Genomic DNA, 24,607 nt, shown 5'->3' on the forward strand with positions numbered 1-24,607 from the left:
ACCAGCACCAGCAGTTGCAACCACATCTTCAACCTCCACGCCAGAGGGGGCCAACGAGCCTGAACTGGCAGAAGCAACAGACAACCATACCGAAGAGCCTCAGCCAGAGCCTGAAATACCCCCAGGCACCAGCGGAGAGCGGTTCACCAGCAACGGAAATAACCCCATCACCTACATCGCTTCCAGAGGGACCAAGCCCAAGTCCACAGTCTGAGGATCAGGGGTTATAAGCATTTTAAATTTGGGGGGATTATCTTTAATAAATAAAAGTGTTTTTTTTTGTTGTTTTTTAAAAGAACCTCACTCTGCTCAAACAGAAACAAGCAGCTTTTTCTGTCCCCATTCCAATGTTCCAGGCTACACCACTTTTCAAAAAGAGAGATTAAAATGTTCAAACAGTCAAACAATTTTCTGGCTGAACATTTTCATATGTTTTGTCATAATTGCCTGAATCTTGGCCTTCAAACTATTGTAGGATTAGTAAATAGGCTGCATGCAAATGCCATTGCTAGAGAATGCTGTTATGAAGACGGGTTTTGTTTTGACATGCTTAAGTATCAGCAAGAGGAACTGCAGGTATGACACAGTGTGGAAATGAGAGCTAGATCCTGATTTATACTGTAGCAATAGGAGAGAAAATGGGCAGACGAGCAGTGCCAGTTAATATTATGGAGAGTAATTTTTCTTACTTGTTTAATTTTCTCTCCCTATACGCATTCTTAGAGGAAAATCTGTCACATCCCCAGATGCTATAAAGTGGAAATAATTCTACCAAAGCCAATAGAAATACATTCATTTACACCATCTGAGGATCTGACCCTGTCATGTGCCCAGAGAGAGAATGGGACTGAATAGGTGGCTCGGTGATGGATGATAGTGACATTTACTGGATTGAAACTCTAGAAAAGGAGACTATTTGGGCTCAGTTATGCCTAACGTGATGCACGGGAGGAGACTCCTAATAGATCAAAATCCTATTAGTGACATCAACAGACATTAGTTATATGCAAGGGAGAGGAGCTTAATAGCTCTCATAAAAAGCATTCTTTACATGGCAATAGCAGTTTTAGGTTTTTGGGGACTTGCTGGTTAATGAACAGAAACAATAATTCATCACAAACCTTTTCTCCCTGTGGTCAACATACTGAACAACTTAATTCACGCTATTTCCCTTGTATTTTACTATTTGAAGCTCCTGCAATTGAGAAAACCATGACCGAATTGTTAAAATATTCAGCTACTGTACAGACGTTCCATACCATCTGGAATGATTTCTAAAAGTCAGCAACTTCCACGACAGGAGCATTTGAAACCTCTCCAGGTCGTGCTGTCCTATTCCTCCCCACATTCAGGAAGAGAAATAAATATTATGCAAAACAAGGCTGTGTCAAATGAGAGGGTGTGATCAGTCACATCATGTGACAAAATGCTGTGTAGATACCTGAAAGGCTGTTCTTCCTCTCTGGTTGCCTGCCTATGGAGAAGTGAGGAGAGATGGGGAGGTGAAGATTAAAATCGAGCAGCTGGCAGATGTGGATGGCTTAACAGCGTAGAAGCACATTTCTCTCAGCAAAGTGGAGTCTCTTTTTTACTCATGGCAACTGAAAAATGTTTTTGTCGAGTCTTTCAATTATGTTTCAGTATCTTCCTCCCAGAGCTATTTTGGGTGTCTTACCCGAAACAGCAGCTGTTCCTGAAGCAGCAACGTTACATGCTACCCGGTCCTGGGGCTGGATTGCCCTACTAACTCTGAAGAAGAGGCATTTATCTGCAAACTCATTCTGTTACTCATCCTCTGTGTAACTATGGGGCAATGCTTTTCTAGACTTTATTTTGACCCTAGATTGTTTCTCATTTTTGATTTAAAATGGAAGTGTTTTGCATTGTTACCTAACCCACTCAGTTTGCATGATGCCTATTTTAAGATACTACACTGGCTGATTTTATGACTCCGTTTCCCTCCACCCATAAATAAATAAATAATGGATAGCAAAATGCACACATCAGTGCAAGCTCCATTGATTTCAAAAGAGTTACCCTGGAGTAACTAAGTTACTGTGTGCTATGTTATGCTTTATGTGTTTTGATACAAGTCACTATTTTTAGACTGAATCTCTGACATTATGCCTAGGAAGCACTGCTGGCTGCCAATGGCTAGGTATGCGGTGAGCTGAGACTTCTGTTTATGTGATAGTTTGCTCCATTAACCTGTGCTCCACCCGCCGCCGTTTGTTTGTCTCATCCAAATGTTGCATCTTGTCATAGCATAGACTGCAAGCTAAACTGCGTGTCAGGGAACTTCAAAGGAGCCACAAGTCTCTAGTTCTTGATGTGTACCAGACAAGTCGGTTTCTGAGCTTCCTGACTTTTTCCTGGGTATACACTGTGCTGTACACAATGGTGCCCAAATTCCTGATGTGTGTACCTAGGTGCTATCATCAGATTATTATTTGCCTCGCAAAAGCAAAGAAAGGCATTGTGTTTTATTATTAATTATCGTTTAAGAGTTGACAGTGTCCTTGCCCTAGGGAGTTTACCACCTAAGCAAATCCAGAAAATACACTGGGAGACTTCAAATGTGATACTCCTGTAAAATGATTCATGTGGGCAGGAAGGGAGGTGTTGCTGTCCAGTGGGATAGCACCCCAGACATGTGGGTCTAAAAGCATGAGCCTGTATGGCCTGCGCAGAAAGAACCAGGTCTCTTAACCAAAGGCTGCAACAGACTCGTAAAAACCTTCATGTGGTTCAGTCACCACAGGTCAACAGAGCCATTCAGAGTCAGCAAGGATGACACTAATAGAACAATTTTTTAACAATGTGTTATTTTAGTGAAGGGCTGGAGACAGCAATTTGTGATGGCATCTTCCTGGCAGGAGCTGGCCTCACTAGCCTTTGTGGAAGCAGAGATACAGTTTGCAGATCTAAAGTTAGACAAGCCCCTGGGCTAATGTACACAGATAGTACAGGATTAACGTTAAACATTAATGAGTGAGGATGTCAATAACTGCTGGAAGACAAATTAGTAGGAGTTACAAAACAGAGCAAGTGGGGAAAAGTAAGTAGATAGTGAGTTCCCTAGCTCCTGCAGTCAGAGTTATAGTCACTTAAATTGTCCTGTTATGTTAACTTTGTTAGGATTTTATTAATATTACAAGTTGTGAAGGTTTGTCATGTGAGACACTGCCTAAGTGTGCATGATCATGTCACCTTCAGCTACTTCTACCAGCTAATGAAGTTACTCCTTCATGCCTGTGCTTTTGACGCTGAAGATCATGGACACTCAATCCCTTTTGATGACCCAAGATAAGTTCATTTAGGAATGATAGTGTCACAGGGAAGTGCTCTAGTGAAGATCAGCAATGGCAGGAAAAAGTAGGCATGGGTGAGAGATTAAAAGAAGAACAGTGTCACTAGTTGCACTGGAGAGGAAGGAGTGGTTCCAGAGGTGTGGGCTGGTGTGACAGTAGAATTTGGGTTCTGAAGAAGATGAGGCTAAGGGATCATAAAGATAAGCAAAATCAGCAGAGTAAAAAATGAGCACTTGAGTGTACCACCGTGGCAGAAATATAGGTAGCAGCAGAGTCCTCCAAGTGAGGCTAGAAGTTTCAATACAATGTGGAAGGAGCCAAAGAAAAGATCAGAGTCCTGTGGTAGGAAATGAAGCAGATTGTTCAGCTGTGATATTTTGAAAAACCTGGAAGGAAGCAAGGCAAGGAAACTGCAGTAATCTAGCTGAGACATCACTGACACCTTTCAGACAGTGGCAAATATAATTAAAAACACAGAGATTACTCTTTGTGACTATGTTATGTTCCCATTATTGAGACCAGGATTGTTTCTCCTAATTTCTCCTTTCTATGCAAGATGCTTTGGAATTAACAGACAGACCTTACTCTATAGATTAGGAGTTACGTTTGAATAAAGCATGCAAAGTTACTATATTTCCCACATTAAAAAAATAAGTAAAACATACCTCTGATAGTTTCATAGATTGTAAGGCCAAAAGTGAACATTAGATTGCCAAGTCTGAATTCTGCATAACACATGCCACAGAATTTAATCCAATAACCTGTGCTTGACTAAAGCATAACTTTATATTTTAGATTACTGTTTTTGCATATATTACCATTTTTACTTCCCATGCTACAAAATCTTCATGGTTTGTGAAAAAAATAATCATTTTACATGAAATATAATGCTACACTGTGCAAATATAAAATCACTGGGACAGATCCTCAGCTGGTATAAATCAATGCAGCTCCATGGACTTCAAGGGAATTGTTCTGATTTACACCGGCAGAGATTCTGACACCCCTGCTTGTTTATTATTCAAAATCTAAAACCCATTAAAATGTAAATGGCACCTTCCACGTGAACTTGAAACTCATGTTTCGCTCTCCCCACAGAATTGCTTGCTGTGCACTCATAAGTGCCTTCATCTGCGGCAGATACTTGTTCTATCTTCAAAATCTTTCCAAAACTTTCTGTCACTGCTCTGTCCTTGGGCAAATCTCTACCAACCTTGATCCAGTTAAGATGCGGAGTTGGGCTAGCAGAAAAAGAAAGAAGATGTTGAGTTTTCAAAAAAAGAAGTTGTAACATTTCACATCAGTATTACTACAGAATGTTGAAGTTTATACGTTTCCGTTTGCAAGATCATGATTTTCAGAATTCTCGAAATGGCCCTCCTTCTTGCGCATAGCTACCCATATTACTTATTAAAACATCCTGGTTGGAGGTTTGATATTGTCCACAGCTTGTACTGCCTGTTGGTTAAAAGGGCCCCGTGTACAACAAATCCTTCATAGCTGACAGTGGGCCGCAAAACAGGTTTGCATCCCTTGTAAACATATTGGTATGAACTGTAGTAGAGGCACTGAAGCTTGTTTTGTCCTGTTCCATAGGGACTTCTTGCAGACAGATGAGGGGGTAAAGACTTCATTAAAATAACTCTGCTCTGTATTCTGCCTGATTAGACAGGGCTAACCACATGTCACTGATGGCTGAAAAAGCTACTTTATATTTTTAGAAAGTTAGGAGCGTACTCAGAACCAGAGACACTGAAGTACAGGACAGATTGCTGTCTGAACATTCCCAGCTGGATTTCCTGACCCCAGCACCACACATGATGCACATATACAGTGTCATATCTGCTTACTCTTGTGTCCATCTGTTAAGATGGCAGAATGCCCAGGCACAAGTTACTCAAAGCCCCAGATACCGAGAAATTATGTTCTTTTATGAACAGCACGGATAATAGTTCAAGTGTCAGATTTATCCTGAAACAGAGACACTGTGAAACCCCTTACATTTCATCAACACCAGTTTAGATCTTTGCACCATCTAGAGAAGGTTGCCTGCCATTTTCAAGATCAGGGTAAAATCCTCCGAGATGACAAAATGGCAATATATTTATTGCCGTTAATTATTTTTTGATTGACTGGTCCTCTTTTTCAGAGTTTGATACTTGTCTCCATCTAGCCAATCTAGTTCCTCACTGATAGCTGCAGGGATGAACTGCAAGTGGGGGTAGGTTGGGGGAATATACTTAAAGTCTGTTAAAAAAATTTCATTTTTTTTCCCAAAGAAAAGAACCTTTTTGAATACAAGATTTTTTTTCATTTTGTCCTAATTTGTTCCTGTTTTGATGAAAATCTTAAAAACCAAAAAGATTGATTTAAAAAACTATTTATTTTGTTTCAGTGGGGATAACTCCCCCACATTTTGTAATTCATCCCCACCCTGACTTTTTTTTTTTTATACTTGAAAAAGAGGATGTACTTTTTCTCCAAGGTCATGGGAAATTTTGAATGAAATGAAAATGTAAAGTGTTCATTCCTTTTTAACATTTTTATGAAGTACACTTTCCTTTTTCCTACATGCTTTAATTATAACAAGGGGAAAATTTTATGAGGAAATGTGCAGAACAAGTCCCCATACTGTCCTTGTTTTAACCAACGTGATCGGTTCCTTACATTCCTGAGCATAAAATTTACACACAACTTTTTTTTTTTTTCCAAAGAATCCATCTACTGGATAAAAAGGAAGTTCACAGGCACAGGTGGCAGTGAACTAGACATGGATGTATTGCAAAAAGGAACATTACAGTTACTTGGAATGAATCCAACAAAGATGAGTTGTTCACACGCTCTCAGAAAATGGCAACCAATTGCAAAGTCATAATCTTGTGTATTCAAAGAGTGAGTGATGCCCTTTCAAACAAGCATGGACAAACAAGATGCTCTGAACATGTTTGCTCAAGCAGATAAACACCCTGATTTTGAGGTTTATAGTGGGAGATAATTGCACGTGCTTTAATATGGATCATTTATCTGCTAGCCACAGTGAGCACACAAGGATGTGGAGTTCAACTATACAGGTTGTAAACATGATGATTTAAACATCCATTCAAAAGAGAGCTCTATCACACATCACTTAGGAGCAAATGTGTTTTCCCTGTTAGATTTAACAGTTGGAGGGCTTTTAAGCTTTATCTAGTTTTCCTACGGCAACTCTTTTTGGGGAGAAAGTTGCATGCATAAGTACATGTAAGTACAAGAAAACTGCATGCATAAGTAAAAAATGGTGATTAGGAGGGATGGCATAGGTAAACCTGATCTCATGATGATGACAGTATTGCTGTATGGTTGCCCAGTTACCCCTGCACACTCAGAGGAATCAGGGCTTAACGGAGTATTCACAGCTAAATGCCACATCATCATCATGAGGATTGCACTTCAATCATGTCTGCTTAGATTTTCCCATTCCCCACTCATTTTCCATCCTGCACTAATGGCAATAAGAAAGATGGCATACCCCTGCCTGTCTATATCTATTTGTTGCCTCTTGTCTTTGACTATAAATTATTTGGGGCAGGAATGGTCTTTTTGTACAGTGACAAGCACAATGGGGTACTGGGCCAGGACTACAGCTCCTTGGCACTATGGCATTACCAATACTAATAATTATGGAGTTTGAGATTTCCATTCAATGCCATGGGCTATGCCTAGGCCTAGGGATCAGTTATACCCGCATCCATGCATTGAAATTGGCCCAAATTAAAACGTGAACACTCCCAAATATGAATCTATATCTCGTTTTGCAGATGGCCCCTTATCTTTATCATGAGCCAAACCAAAAGCCCCGATTCATAGAATCATAGACTTTAGGGTCAGAAGGGACCCTGCACAACACAGGCCACAGAATCTCACCCACCCACCCACCCCTATATCAAACCCCTAACCTATGTCTGAGTTAGTGAAGAACTCAAATCATGGTTTAAAGACCTAAAGGTGCAGAGAATCCTCCAGCAGTGACCCGTGCCCCACACTACAGAGGAAGGCGAAACCCCCCCAGGGCCTCTGCCAATCTGCCCTGGAGGAAAATTCCTTCTCAACCCCAAATATGGTGATCAGCTAAACCCTGATCATGTGGGCAAGACTCACCAGTCAGACACCCAAGAAAGAATTCTCCGTAGTAACTTAGATCCCACCCCATCAACATCCCATCACAGGCCATTGGGCATCTTTACCGCTAATAGTCAAAGATCAATTAATCGCCAGAATTAGGCTATCCCATTATACCATCCCCTCCATAAACTTATCAAGCTTGGTCTTGAAACCAGATATGTCAAATGCCCCTAGTCTCTTCCTCCGTTGTTGGGTTTGTTTCTGAATGGGCATCATTGAAGGTATGAATCCTTGTACGATGGTGCTCAAGAAATTGAAATCTCATTGAAGGTGGAAAAGCTCAGGAATTTATTGATACTTAATCAATATTGTGAACAGGACAAGTTAGAAAAGAAAAATAGGGTTTTGGTTTTTTGTTTTTGGAGTCCAAACTGTGGAAGTTGAATCAATTCCTAATGCATTCAAAAAAGAATAATAATTTTCAGTGGACCCCATACTGGAATCTCTGCAAAATCAGTGATCACAGGATGGATAAATAACTGTGAAATGCCAGTTACTGTGGTAAATGCTGATTCTTTACTTATACTTGTCTATAATCTGTACATTGCTCACTCACCAACAGGGAAAACTTTCTCCATTGTAACTCTATGCCAGTTTTCAATAAGCATAATTTATTTAAAGAGCAACTGCATGGAGATTTGGTGTAAAATTATACACTTCGTTGGAGAATTATTAAAGGTGCTTCCATTTACTCTAACTTTATTTCAGAAGGTTAAGTGGGTGCAATACTCACAGCCCTTCAGCAATGCATTCAAGCAGAAGAACTCCCCCTTTGATGACAATAACTGATGAGCTGCTACCAGAAGATTCGGGTGGTATCACTATTTTGGGTTTTCTTTCCTTGATGAAATTAGCTAAAAAGGAGAAAAGAAAAGGGTCAGACCTTGTGCACTAAGGTAATCACATATGCCCTTGAATCATTCTGTACTCTCTAACAGTGCTAAAAATATTGCTTTGGTCAAAAGATTTCTGGAATATTCATTCATTCATTCATTTTTCTTTATATTCATGGTATTTTTCTAAAGGACCCTACCTAGGGCTCTGTTTTTTACTTACATTCAAAACACAACTATAGTAACAGGAATAAAATTAGAAACTTCTCTCTCACAAAACCAGAGTCCTGAACCTGCAAACCCTTAAAGAGATACACAACTTTACTCTCATGAGTAGTTCTTTTCCATCCAGCTTTCAGGGCTGGGAAATGGCTAGGCTAGAGTCATACAACAGTGGGGCATTCTTTCTCTGGCTGCTATGGCTGATGTCTTAAAGAGGCAGACCAACCCACAAGACGTGCGGGGGTGGAGTGGGGAAGAGGAATTATGTTGCCACAAGAGCTCCTGGTTGCTGATGATGTTGATTGGGAGATGGCACTCTTAAAAGGGATGGATTTGCAGCTGCACCAGTATGACTCCCAAATGGTATAGGGTGAAGGGGTATGTTACAGGGGAGCTGGTCCCTCTGAGCAGAACTAGGCCCAGCTCCCCTAGGTCAGAGCAGGTGAGCCTAATCCAGCCAATTAAAGGGGCCTAGGCTATCCCTGTGCCTATTAAGTGTTACCAGAGAGGAGGAAACGGGAGATGGAAGGGAATGACTGAGAAAGGTCATGCTTAGGGAAAGGAAGGAAAACCATGGTAGAGTGCAGCTAACTCCTGTGATGGGTCCCTGGAGCAAGAGGCTCAGGGAAGCAGCCCTAGGGCTACTGCTCCAGGGAGGGAGCAGAGCTGATTAGAACTGGGATGCTGCCAGGACAGAAGCACCAGAGACACCTGTGAGAGGTGACTTGGAAGCCTGAGAGAAGAGGAGAGTTAAAAAGCTGGTGTCTGTTGTTTTATTTGCCTACAGTAAGAGGCTAAACCACCCTAAAAGAAGACTGGGTGTGGCAGCGAGTTTTTGGAAGCTGGGGAGAAGCCAGGTGACACGGTGACTGGGCCAAGATGCTCTGTTTCAACTCTGCTGAAATCTCTTCTAATCCCTCCAAGATCCAAGTCCCATTTCTCCAGGTGACAGCCTAAGAAGAACTCAGCTTCCCACCTCACATGCCCTAAGAAGCATGCCTCATCCTCAAACAACCACCCCAGTTCCCAGTCACTTTTAAGAACCAATTCAGAATTTCCTGCCACGCCTTGAAAAACACTCTATGGATTTGCTCCAGCCCCTCTCATGGACCTTTTTTTCTATTCTCTTGCCTGCTCAGCTAGTACTTGCCTCCTCTCTGCTTCCTTATTTCTCCCCTTGCCCACACACTCTGACCAATGGTGGTGAATGAATCTTTTCCTTGTCTGTTCTTGCCATCTGGAACAGTCTTCCTAATACCTTTCTCCTTCACTAACTTTACATTGTCTTCTAAATCTCAGTTGATATCATATCTTTTCTCCTTTGCCAGCAACTTTGAATTCTCCTTCCATCTACAGTTGCAGACTTTACAACAACTCAAGAATGTATTTGGGAATACAGCTTGAAAACAAACCACTGTTCATCACAAAACTCCTTTTTACTGTACTGGGTTTCAGATAACCATTTACCCTAGACTGCCAACAAAAAAATCAATTGTTTCTTTGACAATACGTTTTAACAATTTATATTGTTAAATGGCTATTCAGTAATAATTAATAGCCAATATGTCATTCAAATGTTCACTGATTCTTCAAGAAAAGCGATTTACTGATAATTTGGTACTAGATCATTTCTATCTTACAAGCTAGCTTTCTTCACCCCAGCTTTAACTGCTTGGCATCTCTTTGTACAGTGTGCACTACACATACCAGTGAGAACATATGCTGTACACAAATATTCGCCCACACATGCCTAGATTTTCAGACATCAATAGCACTCTTGGGTGTCCAGTGTGAGACCCTGAAATGGGCCTGATTTTCAGAAACTGTTCAGCATTAGTCCTCTGAAAAATCAAGTCCCTCTCAGGTGTTCTTAGTTGGGAACTCCAGAAACTGAGGCACTCAAAATCACTAGTTAGTTTTGGAAATGGTGGACTTAATTTTAAAATATATTCTCTCTTGATAACCATGTTTGGCAAAAAATCAGGTATTTGGTAGAATTGGATGGAAAATAGATTTTCCAACTCATGAAAAGTTTTTGTTTTGTACCTGAATTGGAACAAAAAGCCATAATTTTGAATTTTTTCACAAATAGAAATACCTCCCCAAAATATAATTTTGAGTCACTTGAAACATTTTGTTTCACTAAACTCAACCTCTTTTTTTTTATATTGAACCCCTTTATGGTTCAATTTGGAAAAAAAAAAGTAAATTTAGGGAAAAAAGCATAAGATACATAAACAAAAATCAAAACTTCTAGATCCAAAAATATCAAAATTGGACATTTAAATATTTTAATAGCTTTTTCCTTTAAAAAAGAAATAAGATTTCCTCAAAATCATTCCATTTTGTGAAAATGTTCAGTTTTGTCAGAACAGCATTTTCCAATAGAAAACTTTAATCTAAAATCTTCCAACAAGCTCTAGTATTTGGGTTGAGAATCCAGATATATTCTGTTAGCTACACACCCTTATCAATCCTATCCATATTTTCTGCTATTGTTACATTAAACATCACAGCATATTCTAACACTACCTGGTCATCATAATTCCTTCATGATTTTTTTTTTCCATCTAGCTTGAAGCTCCTTCCCTTGAAATCACTTTCTTGATCAACAAAACTGCCTATTCTAAAAATAGTTTCTATTTGTAAGGGCTTCTTCTCTGAACTCTTTATTTCACACGGGAGAGACGCAGTAATGTGAAAAATCCTTCAGACCTCAGTCAAGCTAGTAAAGACTGAGTCAATATTGATACATGTGCTGCTTATACCCAGAAAACATGTTAAAAGTTTTTTCCTAAGCAGTAACAGTATTTCATCTAAATTGATAGAATATTTCATTTTACTAAAATTTCAGATTACCCAACACATTAAGTGGTTGTCAAGTATTCTCGTGAATTCAAAGGCAAAGAAACAAACAGGTACATTCAACTCACCCTTAGTAACAGCAGCATTAGCTGAGCTTGAGTCATTAGTATGTTTAACTGAAATAAACAAAAATGAAAACCAAATGCAAACGGAATAGTTGATAAAGGTTAAAAGGTCAAAAACAAACAAAACATCAACCAAACCAGGAAAAAAAAAAAAAAAGCCTACACAAAATACTTCCTTAAAGGAAATGTAAATATATTTTATATAAAACCACCAAAAGAATATAATGCAAATCAACATGGACAATGAATTTATGTATGTATAAAGAGTATTAAAAAGGTGTATAACTCAGGAAAAGATTCACTAAAAAGTGATTTTATCAAAGTTATGTTGTATACGATTGGTAGGTTCCTAGCATTCATTAAAAGATTCTATCTTTAACCTTTTCTCCTCTGTTATTTATCTGCTTCTGACTCTAATTTGTCCACATCATTCTTCAAGTGTGGCACCCAGAACTGGACACAGTACTCCAGCTGAGGCCTCAAGATGGATTAACCAAGTATTAAGGTATATGAATTTAGTATTAATAATTATTTATCTGTTTACTCCAACAAGAAAATATACGACTTGTAAGTTAAATACTGAGGCTTTCAATTGGGAAGAAAATATCCTTGAATTTTTAGGAAACATAAATCCCCAAAAGTCAGATATTATTGAAACCAGAAGGGTGACTTAAAGCCAGCCTAAAATAATACATATTCTCAACTGATTTTTAACATATTTATTCTTGCAAGTGACACTTAAAATTACTGCAGCTGAATGAATCAAGCAAAATGAGAAAGATCTTCAGCTGGTGTAAACTGTCATAGCTCCACTGAGTTCAATGAAGCTTTGATTACCATAGCCTGAGAATGTGGCCTATCATATTTTCTCTGATTTTCTTTTTGTTTCTTTGTTTGACTTCTTTCAAAAGCACAGTCTCACTGTTTCTTGTACATTCTGTATATAGAGTCACTTTGTTTCCTTTGTTGCTTGGTTTGAACTTTGATATAGCAAAAAGAGTAAGAAAAAATAAATATATAAGAAAATGTAATTGCAAAACCATGAAATTGGCAGTCGGACTCAGGTGCAGGTATAGTACCTGAAACTACTTTTTTCTCATTTTTGGAAAATGAAAAGATTTGAAATATCTGGTGTTCTTTTCATCTGCAGAAACCTGGGTAGCTACAATGCCCATGACTCAGAAAACAAACAGTTCCATATTTCCTACTCGCCCTTTCAGTCACGAAATGCAAAGCTCCTTTCATGCCATATTATGCTCAATTCCTCCGTGCTTTTTCCTTCTTACTAGAGGCAGCCATGCAAACTAGTTTTCCCCTTGCTCTAGCGTAGGAGTACATTCCCTATGGCTGTGAAAGCATTGACACCCAGTTCTCCCCAAGATTATGAAAGTTGATGCTTTTGTAACTTACAAAATAACGGGGTTTCTGAGGCTTTTTTCTAAGTGACAGGTGATTTTGTGCATTCAGAGATGAAGGGACCATTCATGACTTCCATTGATTTCTACCTTCTCTTGGGCTCCTATCAAAAGTGGGCAGGGATAATCTTCTATTGTTTGTTCAGTTCCTCTCACAGTGGGGCACCATCCTTAGCTGGTGCTTGGGCACTACTGTAATGTACTGATTACTATGCATAGAAGTGAAGGCAAATGGTACCATTGGCTCTTCACGGCTGGGCTCAGGAACAGACTTGTCAGGCACAAACCAAGAACTCTAAGCTATGGCCATTCTGAAGTTCTCTAATATCCAGTCAGCCAACAAGAACCTTGCTGCATAACAGAACACCTGCAGTACTCCCTGATCATGTTAACTGCAGCTCCCTAATGTCATTCTCCAGAGCCCGACTGCCATATCCAGGCAAACCCAGGCTGGGGGGAAGAGGCAGTATGGAATGCCTAATGATCCACTCACTGGCTGAGAAGGGAGTTGATTTCCCCAATGCATCATGATTATATTTCGTAGCTGTGGAGAACAGGAGGCAGATTATAGCGCTTTTGCAGCCCAGCAACTACAGAAGCTTTTTGTCTGTTGGATCTAGCTCTCAAAGTAAGGCTTATAATATAGGAATAAGCATTTTAACATGCATTTTCTTCATAGAGAATCATGTTAGACACATGGCTCACATTTTTATTCAGTGACAAGGGGGAGTTAAAACAATTTTTAAAAGACTTACTACGTGTAACCATCAGCGTCATTGGCATTTTCTGTACAATTGTCCGCAGCTTGGGAAATGCTGCAAAGCAACAATAATCGCTTCGACTGTCATTTTCTTCCACATTTGCAAAGTACAGATCTCCCTTAAGGCTCATAGAGACCCTTTCATCTTGTGGAATGTGTTGTAAATCTAGCAAGAAAAAAATAATTATAATATGTTAATGATATCTAGCCACCCCCCCAATATACCTATTTGCACTTCCTGTCATGTGTTTGCTTTCAGGTGCAGAATAGAACTTTGATGCAAAAGAGGTGCAACATAACCATATGTTGTCCTTTTACAGCCATGGGAATGGGAGTTTATGAAACAAGAACCTAAGTAAACTTTCTACAGAAACAGCATGAATTCTCTGGAAAGTCAGTTTTGTTCCTGTACTTTAATTCTGTAATTACTAGGGGATGATGCAGTGAAAATTCCAGCAAGTTTCAGTGCTACAAAGGCTTGCAGCACTGCCACAGATGCCTTGATTTCTAGGTTTCCACTGTGCAGAACACAAACTTATTTTCCCTGTAAGTACAACTTACAGTATGTAACTCCTAGACATGCAAAGGTTGTGTTGGCTCATTGTCAAACCAGTCAAATGTGGAATGAGAGCAGTTTTCTATCTATCTAGTCTGTAATCCTGTCTCCAACAGTGGTAAGTCCTAAGGGTGAAATCTGAGTCCCACCAAAGTCAGAGAGAGTTTGCCATTGATTTCTGTTTGGCCAAGATTTCACCTTAGACATTTAAAGAAGAATGTGACAGAATCTCCAAAATAGCAAATTATGCAATAACCGGACAATAGAGGAAAGTTATTCGTAATCTTGTCAATTAATGGTTGGCTTCCCTTCTGAAGCAGGATGGTTTATATTATTGGTATATTTTACTCACTTTATTGTAAGATTGTTCTGATTATCTGTGTGTCTAACCCTTTCTAAAATGCTGCTGAGCTCTTGCACTCAGTGTTATCTCGTGGCAATGAGTTTCACAGGTTAATTATGTGTTACGTTAAACCGTATTTTATTTCGTCAACTTTAATGTTTTGTCTTTCAGTTTCATTGTATGTACATCATGAAAGGTGCAGAAGACAACCTGATTCACCTTTCTGTACCATTATTATCAGTAGCTTTCCATGTGTCTAACCATTCTTGTTACCTATCTCTTAAATCCTTCTACTATATCCTTTTTTCAGATGAAGTGACCAGAGCTAAACAAAATATTCATATTGAGGGTATACCTTTGATTTATGTAACGGCATTATAACATTCTAAATATTGATTTATACCCCATTCTTTAAAAAACTCATGGGACTTTTGTCACTGACTTCATGGGGTCTGAATTTCAATCCTTATAATATTGTTTGTGCTTTTGATTGCAGTTGCATATTAAATAGAGGCTTTCATTGGGTTGCCTACAATGCCATCCATATATTTTCCCTTAGTGCTTACACTTATAATTTTCATCACTTATGAATTTGTAATGAAACTGATCTTGACAGGCATTTTAAGAAAGGCCTGTTAGGTGTTGTGTCATCAAATATTACTTACCAATATTCATCCAATAGATATGCAAAGGCGGAATTCCTCTGGGAGGATTACAGTGCAAAACCACAGCATCACCATACTCGACCTCAATTGGCTCAATGTTTTCTTTTGGGAATTTTGGTACACCTATGACAAAAACAAAGAGTTTCTTTCATTTTCTTATCCTTAGCCCCCTTTTATACAAACACCACATCTACCCCATATCCTTCCTTTTGTTCTCTGCATTAAATACTATTATTATGTGCATAAAAGCAAAAAGTAGCTAGGCATTTTTTTCAAAAAAGAGTAAGAAGACAAGATCCCAGCAAAAGAGTTTGTAATACACAAACAACAAAGGAATTGGTATAACAGAAAGCAAAGTAATGATGATGTGAAGGGGAAGTCTGGCATAAAATCTGCACGTATGACTCTTCATTAACCCATCTTGGTACACATTTCTCCTCTATCCTCCACTACTCTGAGGGGTACACTGGAGGCTAGCAAGGGCCGGACTGTGGTTTGATGATCCTAGCTGGCGTAATGGCTCCCAGGCAACTATAAGGCAATAGAACTTAGAGCAGCCTTTAGGCAGCTGCTATAACTTGAGCAAGGGGCTGGCTTGGTGCTCAGTCAGCCCCAGAATTAGAAGAGGTAGAAAAGCTTAGGGTGATCTTTGCTTCTCTTTCTCTCAGGTATTCAAGCTTTGCTGTGGCACAGCTGCAGACTGACCCTACATAATCTTTAGGGTCTGATTTTGCTATCCTTATACATATAAGCAGTCCTTTTGACTCACATGCACAAAGGCTAATGGATCTGGCTCTTAAATACAGGCCAGTTGATCCAATAGTTTAGGACCTGATTCAATTAACAAAATTCACTGAAGTCAATGGAAACCCACAAGGACTGTGTATAAAGGATGGGAACAGCAACCAGCCCAGCTGCAAGCAGAAACAAAGGACTTTATCTTGTTTGCTGGTCTCATGCAAGCGCCACCACCAAAGACACTACATCCACAAGTAAGAGGAGCAAGATTTTATCCTGGAATGAGCATAGAGAAGCCACAACGCAAGAAACAAATCCATTTGTTAAATGTAACCACTCTTTAAGCAAACCAAGTTGAGACTGTTTCAGGGCAAGCACTGAATCCTGCTTACATTCGAGGCAAGTTAAAACTGGTGCAAGGTGTAATGCTGTCAGTTCAATTCATAGTTAAGCAACAGTAAAAGAATGAAATATCAAGAGCCAAAGGGAAATACTAAAAAGTGCCAGCTTTGCACACCAATTATTAATGTGAACTCCAGTGCAATGTGTTTAAATGTCAAAGCTCATCTGTGCCAGATCCTCAGCTGATGTAAAACAGTATAACTCCACCAAAGTCAATGGGCTGTGGTGATTTACACCATCTGAAGATCTGGCCCATGGTCTAGGAGTAGGTTGAGTTAAGGAACTGAATGATTATTGGGGATTTTGCATACAAATATTACGAGATAGATTGAAACTGTGGTCTGTATAGTTCCATAACGAAGCAGGATGCAGGACCTACCTGCATCTGAAGTTTGGGTGCAGAGGAGAAAACAGAGGCTATGTGCCTGATACTTCATGTCCTACTCTGAGTAAGCATCTGGGAGGGATTAGGGAAGAGATGCGTGTGGGTTATGCGGGGCCACCTCCCTACAATATGTATGCCAGCAGAACTGGCATGTTGTGACTGAGAAGTGTTTCTGAGTTAGTTTCTTCTTAAATTTCCTTCTGTGGTAATACTAGCTAGTCTGAACTGGAACAATTACAACATGACGTTGATTGCTTGAGTAAGAATTGTGTATGGATATCACTGGCCTAAGGGAAGGCATTACTCTGCCATAAGATAAAATGGAAGGAATGTTCTCACACCTACCATGGATTATGAGAAATTATATCTACCAATCTTCTATTGGCAGAGAGATTAACAATTTTTTAAATCTCCAGTTTATAAACAGAGTAGGGCTCCCTAACAAGCAATAAAATGGAGATCCCATGAATCTCACCCACTTTGTGAAAGACAATAGAGAGAAACAGATACCACTTCAGATAATGTTTTCACCCCTCAGCCATAAGGCCGAGAAGCTAGCTTCCTTCCAATAGCTCCTTCACTCCTTAAATCCTGTAAGGTACACCCAGTGACAATTCCAGCTCCTGAGTCAACCTGCCAGATAAGCAGATTAAATTGAAATTTAGGTCAGCTTCCAATTGATTCTCTTGCTGGGGCCCACTCTGCCTAATCAGCTGGAAGGCAAAATTCTCCTACGTTCTGTGTTCGGGGAGTTATTAGAAACCAAAAAAGCTGATAATAGTATTACCCCTTTGTGATCCAACCAACTACTCAAGTTTGGGACACTGTGGGTTGTTTTTATTAAGAGAAACTGTTGACAGGCAGTCCTTTTACAAGAGGAAAACAATAGGAGATAGACTCTTGGCTCACTGTTCCAGCACTTAAGCCAGAAGCTCTCTTTTTTTCTTTTTCTCAGGGACACGCTATCAGAAGTTTTCTGTCTGGTGCACGCACACATGCACAAAGCTACCTCAGTCACTGTCCTGCCCCTGTGTTTGTTATCAGCTTTAGTCAGCATGGTCAGACCACTGCCTAGGCTTGCCATGCTGGTGCAGACCCTGGGCACTGGTTTCCATTGTTTCCGTTATCAGTATACCCTGGGTATGGAATGGTTCCCACAGTTAGCCTGAATAGAAGTTGCTTAGTACACCCATCAACCCAACCAACTCCGTGATCTATGCAACCACCAGCACCTCTGAGCATAACATTATCTTAAGAACTGGCTGTGCGATATCACTCCTAGGTACATACAGGTGTGTAGCATTTTTGCAGTATTAATCATTTTAATTCTTGGATATTATGTAATCGATTGCTACGAATTTGTGGCTGATCACAGAATTTATAATAATTGAGCTAAGCTGGTAAGTGGTTCTGAGCTCTATGCAAGACGTACTGCTTGATGATAGATTGCATGGAGTTATCCATATGGCACACGGATAATGTGAAATTGGAAATCAATCAATCTGTTTGACACGACAGCTACCAAAAAGGTCATGTCGATATTACAGGCAACTGCCTACATACAGACATAAAGAGCTGGACCAATCATTCATAGTTCAAGGTACTCGATCTCACATTTTCATTACACAGGGGGAAAACAAGCTTGTATAATGGGCCTCAGAATGACCTGTTGAAATGCCAGCAGGTGGATCCTATCAGGGCCCAGACAATCCACTGGCAGGAAAAAAAAAAGGCCACAAGATGAAAAATGTCCTGCATTCTGGCTCTTATGGAAACATTTCCCAAAGCACACTGTGATATATAACACACTCAGAACTGTCTTGGGAATGGTTCCTCATGCCACATTTTAATTCCTGCCGAAGTAATATCTTGAGTTCTCTAATACCACAATGTCATTAAACTGTGAGACACATAAGGATCAAAATTGGTCTGTGCCCAAGTTCTCTGCTTGTGACTGATGGTGACCCAAGCAGTGACAGATTGTTGCTTTCAGTGCCCTCTCACTGTCATGAACCTGAGTATATCCAATCCCTAGAGTGACTTGCGATTTAATGACCACATGCTACTGGAAAACTCAAAATTAGAGTTGAATGTTTTGAAATACCACTGATAAATGGGGCAGGGGAGAGGAAAAGTTCACCAAATGTCTTGTGGATCCCATCTCCTATTTTCCTATGTTCAGAAAATTCAAAATCTCAGCAAAAAAGAGGAGGAAGGGGAAATTATGTAATCTTATGCTAAAACTAATGAGTGTTTTTAGTATAGTTTCTGGGCCTGAATCTGTTCTGTTTCACTGGTATAAACCTGAAGTTACATAGGTCACTTCACTGCACTCTAAACTTTAGTGGGATTAGTCCAGATTTACTAAAGCTTAGCCTGCACTTAAGGATACGTCAGCATAGTTTCACTGGTCAGGGGTGTGAAAAAAACAAAATCCCTAGTGACATAGCTATGCTGCAAAAATCTCCAGCGTTGGAGCAGCTGTGTTGACAGAAGAGTGCTTTTGTCGACTTGGGTTATGTTCAGGGTGGTGGTATACCAACACACACACACACACACACACACACCCCTACCTGTTGGTGCAGGCGCTGTGTAAACTAGGAGCTATACCAGCATAGCTACGCTGACACAGGCTCCATGGTATAGACCAGTGTTTCCCAAACTTGGGACGCCACTTGTGTAGGGAAAGCCCCTGGCGGGCAGGGCAGGTTTGTTTATCTGCCCCGTCCACAGGTCTGGCCAATCGCAGCTCCTTGCCAATGGAGGCTGCTGGAAGCAGTGTGGGCTGAGGGACGTACTGACCGCCCTTCCTGTAGCCCCCATAGGTCTCAAACAGCAAACCGCGGGCACTAGGAGCCACGACTGGCCAGACCTGCAGACGGGGCAGATAAACAAACCGGCCCAGCCCACCAGGGGCTTTCCCTACACAAGTGGCATCCCAAGTTTGGGAAACACTGGTCTACACCATGGAGCCTATGTCGGTACAGCTATGCCGGTATAGCCCCTAGTTTAGACAGCACCTGCACCAACAGAAGTGTGTGTGTGTGTGTGTGTGTGTGTGTGTGTGCACGCGCATATGTTTGTGGCATCGCGAGTTTGCAAACACTGGTGTAGACAAATTCTCAGTGTAACTGAGAGCAGAATTTGTTCCACTGTTTAAAGAAGGATGTAATTAAGGTGCCTGATTCTATTCTCTTACACAGTTATTACTCCACTGACTTTGTGGATTGACACCAGTGTGAGCAGAGAATCGGAAAAGCCCACTGTGTTTTGTTTGTTTGTTTGTTTTTTTGGGGGGGGGGGGTTTACATTTGTGTGCAGTCTGGGAAGGTAGCACTGGGAAGCTGTGTTGGAGAAGCATGCACTGAGGAGATTCTCAGATGCAATTCAGCCAGTGAATGAGTCTTTCTAGGCAGGTATATAGTTTTATATATTCCCTGCACAGAAGGGCTCATCCATTGGCCGATTCATATACCTGCATAGAAGGACTCATTCACTGGCTGACTCCACCAGGTTTATACTAACTTTGCACCAGCAGACTAGTGAGAGACAGACAGAGAGCACATACACACTGTTGTTGCACAGTCTTGAATAAGAACTGCTAAGGAGACTGTGGCCAGGAGATCTCTGTTCCCTGGCAATCCCCAATACCCAGAGCATTCCTTGGCCATTGATAATCAGCAGTAAGTAGAGAAGCCGTAAGGTTGATCTTTTTTATGCCAGGGATCAATCCCCTGGCCAGCAAACCAGAAGTACATAAATGTGACTTATAACTTCCTTCCACCTGCACTGTGCTGAGCACAGCTTGGACACAGCCTGAGATCTGTCTCAGTGTATCAGTTTCAGTTCTGGCTTGTGCAGTTTGGAGTTAAATTAGTAATTCTCATTACAGTCTTTGAACTGTTTACAAAGGATGATTCTGCTAATTTATGGAATGATTTCTAATTTCCACACTAAACTGACTAATGTAATGGCTGGCTGTCAATCTAGGAAGACATCTTACTATGGCATAGATGCCAGTCCTTGCTTACAAGGTTTTTGCTATTACTATTTCCCAAGAAGAAGGGCATTTATCCCCATAAACGACTCAGTGATGGTCAAAATAATCAAAGTGAATTGGTTGGTAAATTAAGTGACCAACAGAACTGGGTTCTATTCCCAGCTCGTGCACAACCTGCTGAGTGACTTTGCTCCATTACTTTGCCACTCTGTTTTCTCATCTGTAAAATGAAGATAATATTGATCATTCACCTTTGTAAAGTGCCTTAATGGCTAAATGTTATTTTAGCTCAACCCAAGAATCCTTTTGGTCTCTTCACTACTGAATTCAGTATGCCTTTTCAAATTTTAGATACAGGCTTTGCCTTCTAGGTAGACTGTGCAATCGATAATGTGAGATACTGTCAGTGATTTTATTTCTTGGTTAATTTACTTTCATGCTATACTTTCATCCTGTAGTTTTAAGTGTTTTAAGGAAAGTATCTATAAATATACTGTAAATGAATGTTGCGTACATTTCACCAAGGAGGTGGTGTTACCTTGTGATCAATTAAATACAAGGTTTAAATTTCCAGTCCTAATTCAATTTCTCCTTCTGACATTGGGCACATTCAATAATTAAAGTAACAGAATTCTAAGTTCAATAGTACAGTGGTTGCTGTCTGCATCCTTGTCTTTTTATGGCATTTAATATGTGTCACATTATATAGTAATCTCTACTTCCTGTTTTTTTCACTGAATTGTATACGGACACTACATAGACATATATGCTTAGATAAAGATGCATTGAGATTCTGCTACAGTTCTTGGTCAATTCAGTTCAATACAAGTAAAGGGAATGGAAATCTACTTCTAATATGAGCACCCTTATTAACGTGAGGGAAGTCTTGTCCAGCATACATCAAGCTATCAACACGTCTTGCCTCAATTACAGGTTCCAAAATTCAAGAAACATGCATCGAGTAAGAAAAGTATTCACTGATATATTTAAGTACCTCTTCTTTTGGAATCAGGGTCAATGGATCACCAGAATATCTGAAGACTTTGTACTGCTGGAGCTGACATACTTTAGAAGGGACATAAAACTGATGTTCTCACCACTTTGGGAAATTAAAGGCCCCCTGGCACTTTTCTTATGAGTAGTGGTATGAACCCCAGTGCCCTGGCCAGATTCCAAAGTGAATAATTGTGTTCTGCCTAGAGCTTTGAATGGCAATGTTGCTCTTTTCACTCTGCCCAAAAGTGTTGGGTGACATTGAACAACTACTGTGTTCCCTCCAGTAATGACTAGGTCATTTTAACTCACACCATGACATTCAGTTCAGTTCAACTGAAAATACAATTTCGAGTCAAACTGTTGTGCAGTGCTGATGAGTTACACCCCTACAGGCAGCTGCAATTTAGTGATGAGGGAAGTAAATCCTATCTATACACACCTGACCTTTGAGACCAGGGTATCATGAGGCTTAACTGGCTAGTTAGTGTATACAGCACACCTCTCAAGAAAAAAAATATATCCATAAAAGCTGGTAAGTAAAAAAGAAAACCCTGGGAGACTACTTTCATGGATTTCATTTCGGAGTATTCAATCAGGAAAGAATCTCGCTGAAAAGGAAGAAGTTCCACAGACTCCATGAAGTTCACCAAGGACTTCACTATTGTTTCTGATTTCAGGCAGGAGGTACTATGGGTTAAGGCAGCAGTATAAAACCAGAGATAGACAGAGATTGAGACAGAGAGAAATAAATGTTTTGTCCCCAAAGAAAGATCAAGAGGTTCTGCTCCCTGTGTATCTTGGAGGATCTGTCCCAACACAGAACAGTTTACGTGGACTCTCTGGGTCTTCTTCTCAGACTCTTCTAAGCTTCTGTGACCAATGAAGCCATGTTACCAGGCTTTCCCTATTTATAGATGCCTTTAGATCACTTCTCAAGAGATGGTCTATGGCACAGAAAGAGGATGCTAGAAAAATAAATAGCCTTAGGCTGCATAAACTTTTCTACAGAGCTGGGAGAGGGATGATGCATGTTCCCTATTGTCTGCTACCTCTGCACTCAAATGGCCAGAAATACTGCCAAAGAGATAGGTGACCACTCCCGTCCACGGCAAAGGCTAAAGTCAGCATGTGGAAGGCCTCCATCACATGCAGATCTCAGCGGGACCCACTGACCCTATGTCTGTCAAGTGCTTTGGGATCCTTTGATAGCAGGAAGCTAAAGAAATGCAAAGTAATATGACTGGTGGCATTGAATGAGCAAAACTGATGTTTTAAACACAGAACAAAAAAAATTCTATGACTTATATGAAAAATGAAAAGAACAGGCATTAAAGAGGTGTTTATTTTCATAGCCTCAGTAGAGAAATAATAGTCAAGTCAAAGCAAATCATTTTCTGCCACCAAACACTCAATTCTCCTGAGGATGCCTTTAAAAAAGCCTGTACTAACAGCCCTGCTGGCTTATTCTCTAGAGATAAAGATGGTGAATTGTATTCAGCAAGTATCAGTGAATAATAAATGCTCTCCAAATTAACATAGCTGTGGAAATATGTACATAATTTACCCAGTTCTTTTTAAATTAAATTGTTTTGAGGATGTTCTTCAGCTTTGTACTAGAAAACTTAGAAGGTACTGATGGTTCAGTGGTAATATCTTGAACTTCCATGCTATTTACTCAGACTTAGTAATTAATTGCTAGCAAATAGGAGCTGGGAATGCTGTGGAACAAACTTAGTGAGTCAGGGAGGGCAGGGGTGGGGAGGGACAGAAGTGCCTCAAAAGCAAGTGGTTGGAGTGACTACGAAGTAGCTAGGGATATGCTGGATTACCACATTGGGATTCCCAGATCATAGGTGTTTTTAAGTGACCCACTATTCAAAAAGCCTGAAATCAGTTCTGAGACCTGTGAAAAGTCATCCCATTGGGACATTACATCTCAAGAGGATAATGATTTGACCTGATGTCATTATATTGCAACATGGTGGTGCTTGGACACAACATGATGACAGCACTTTAAAAGGTCAGAATGCTGCACTGCAAGGGCCTGTCAAACTGACTCACAAGTGTGGCAGACAGCACCACAGGAATTCTTGGTTAGGAAGATAGTAATTTCTAGAACACGAGGACTTAAGGATATTGTGGTAAAAGAGAAAAAAAAACTTTGATGCTTTCTTAGGGCTCCCTAAGAGATATGGAGGACATTAGGAGAAATATATGACATTCTGAAAATTAATAACTATAGCTTTCAGTTTCACTTTTTAGACTGATATCACCATGCACACTAGAATAAATAAATATCATAGCATGCCATATATGACAACAACCTTCACTGTTATACTGAGATAGCATCTAATATTATCTCCCTTCATTAAAATTTTGACTAATATATGCTGGCTATGCATACATACATATATAAATTCATTAAGCACCAACAACATTAACCACAAATATTGGAACAGTGATACAGCCTAAACTAGCCTGTACTATAATCCCGTTCACTTACGCTAAGTACCCAATAACACCTTGTATTTGCTGAAGTAAGCATTTGGCACAAGCAGCTAGGAAACTTGTCAAAATCAAGATACATCTATTCTATGTTTTAGTACAAGCTAGGGATATACCTTCACAGATTAGTAACTGGAATGTAAAATAAAGATAACAAAGGAATAGAAGAACAGGTTAGGGAACTGTAACAAACTGATGAGTTGGATTTTAGTGACGTGTAAAGAAATACGTAATTTATAAAATTATGTAAATGATATCAGCTGAAATGTGTAACTTGGGGAACAGACCTTCTGCATAAGGTGAATGTAGCATCACTGCATAGGGCTGTTCTTTGGAGACTGGTATCATATCAAACCTTTCTCCTGTACCATATTAATAAACTTGA

The 24,607-nt window shown here is 40.0% G+C and overlaps 1 protein-coding gene across 5 annotated transcripts in view; it reads right to left on the reverse strand.

Moving 5' to 3' along the window:
• CHL1 (cell adhesion molecule L1 like) overlaps window positions 1-24,607 on the reverse strand; it is a 193,696-nt gene that overhangs the window by 50,665 nt on the left and 118,424 nt on the right. For 4 of the 5 annotated variants that reach the window (XR_012657127.1, XM_032794616.2, XM_032794612.2 and 1 more), the window contains 5 exons: window positions 15,197-15,319; window positions 13,628-13,798; window positions 11,461-11,508; window positions 8,206-8,326; window positions 4,368-4,552 (listed from right to left, as the gene is read on the reverse strand). Coding sequence is in view for 4 of the 5 variants with exons in the window: in XM_032794616.2 (XP_032650507.1) it covers window positions 4,368-4,552; window positions 8,206-8,326; window positions 11,461-11,508; window positions 13,628-13,798; window positions 15,197-15,319 (648 nt within the window). In the remaining variant the exon portion in view is untranslated. The remainder of the gene's footprint in view (window positions 1-4,367; window positions 4,553-8,205; window positions 8,327-11,460; window positions 11,509-13,627; window positions 13,799-15,196; window positions 15,320-24,607) is intronic. The other variant, XM_032794614.2, reaches the window with a different exon arrangement.

This window comes from Chelonoidis abingdonii, chromosome 17 (assembly GCF_003597395.2).
Source record: "Chelonoidis abingdonii isolate Lonesome George chromosome 17, CheloAbing_2.0, whole genome shotgun sequence".
NCBI classification, from domain to species: domain Eukaryota; kingdom Metazoa; phylum Chordata; order Testudines; family Testudinidae; genus Chelonoidis; species Chelonoidis abingdonii.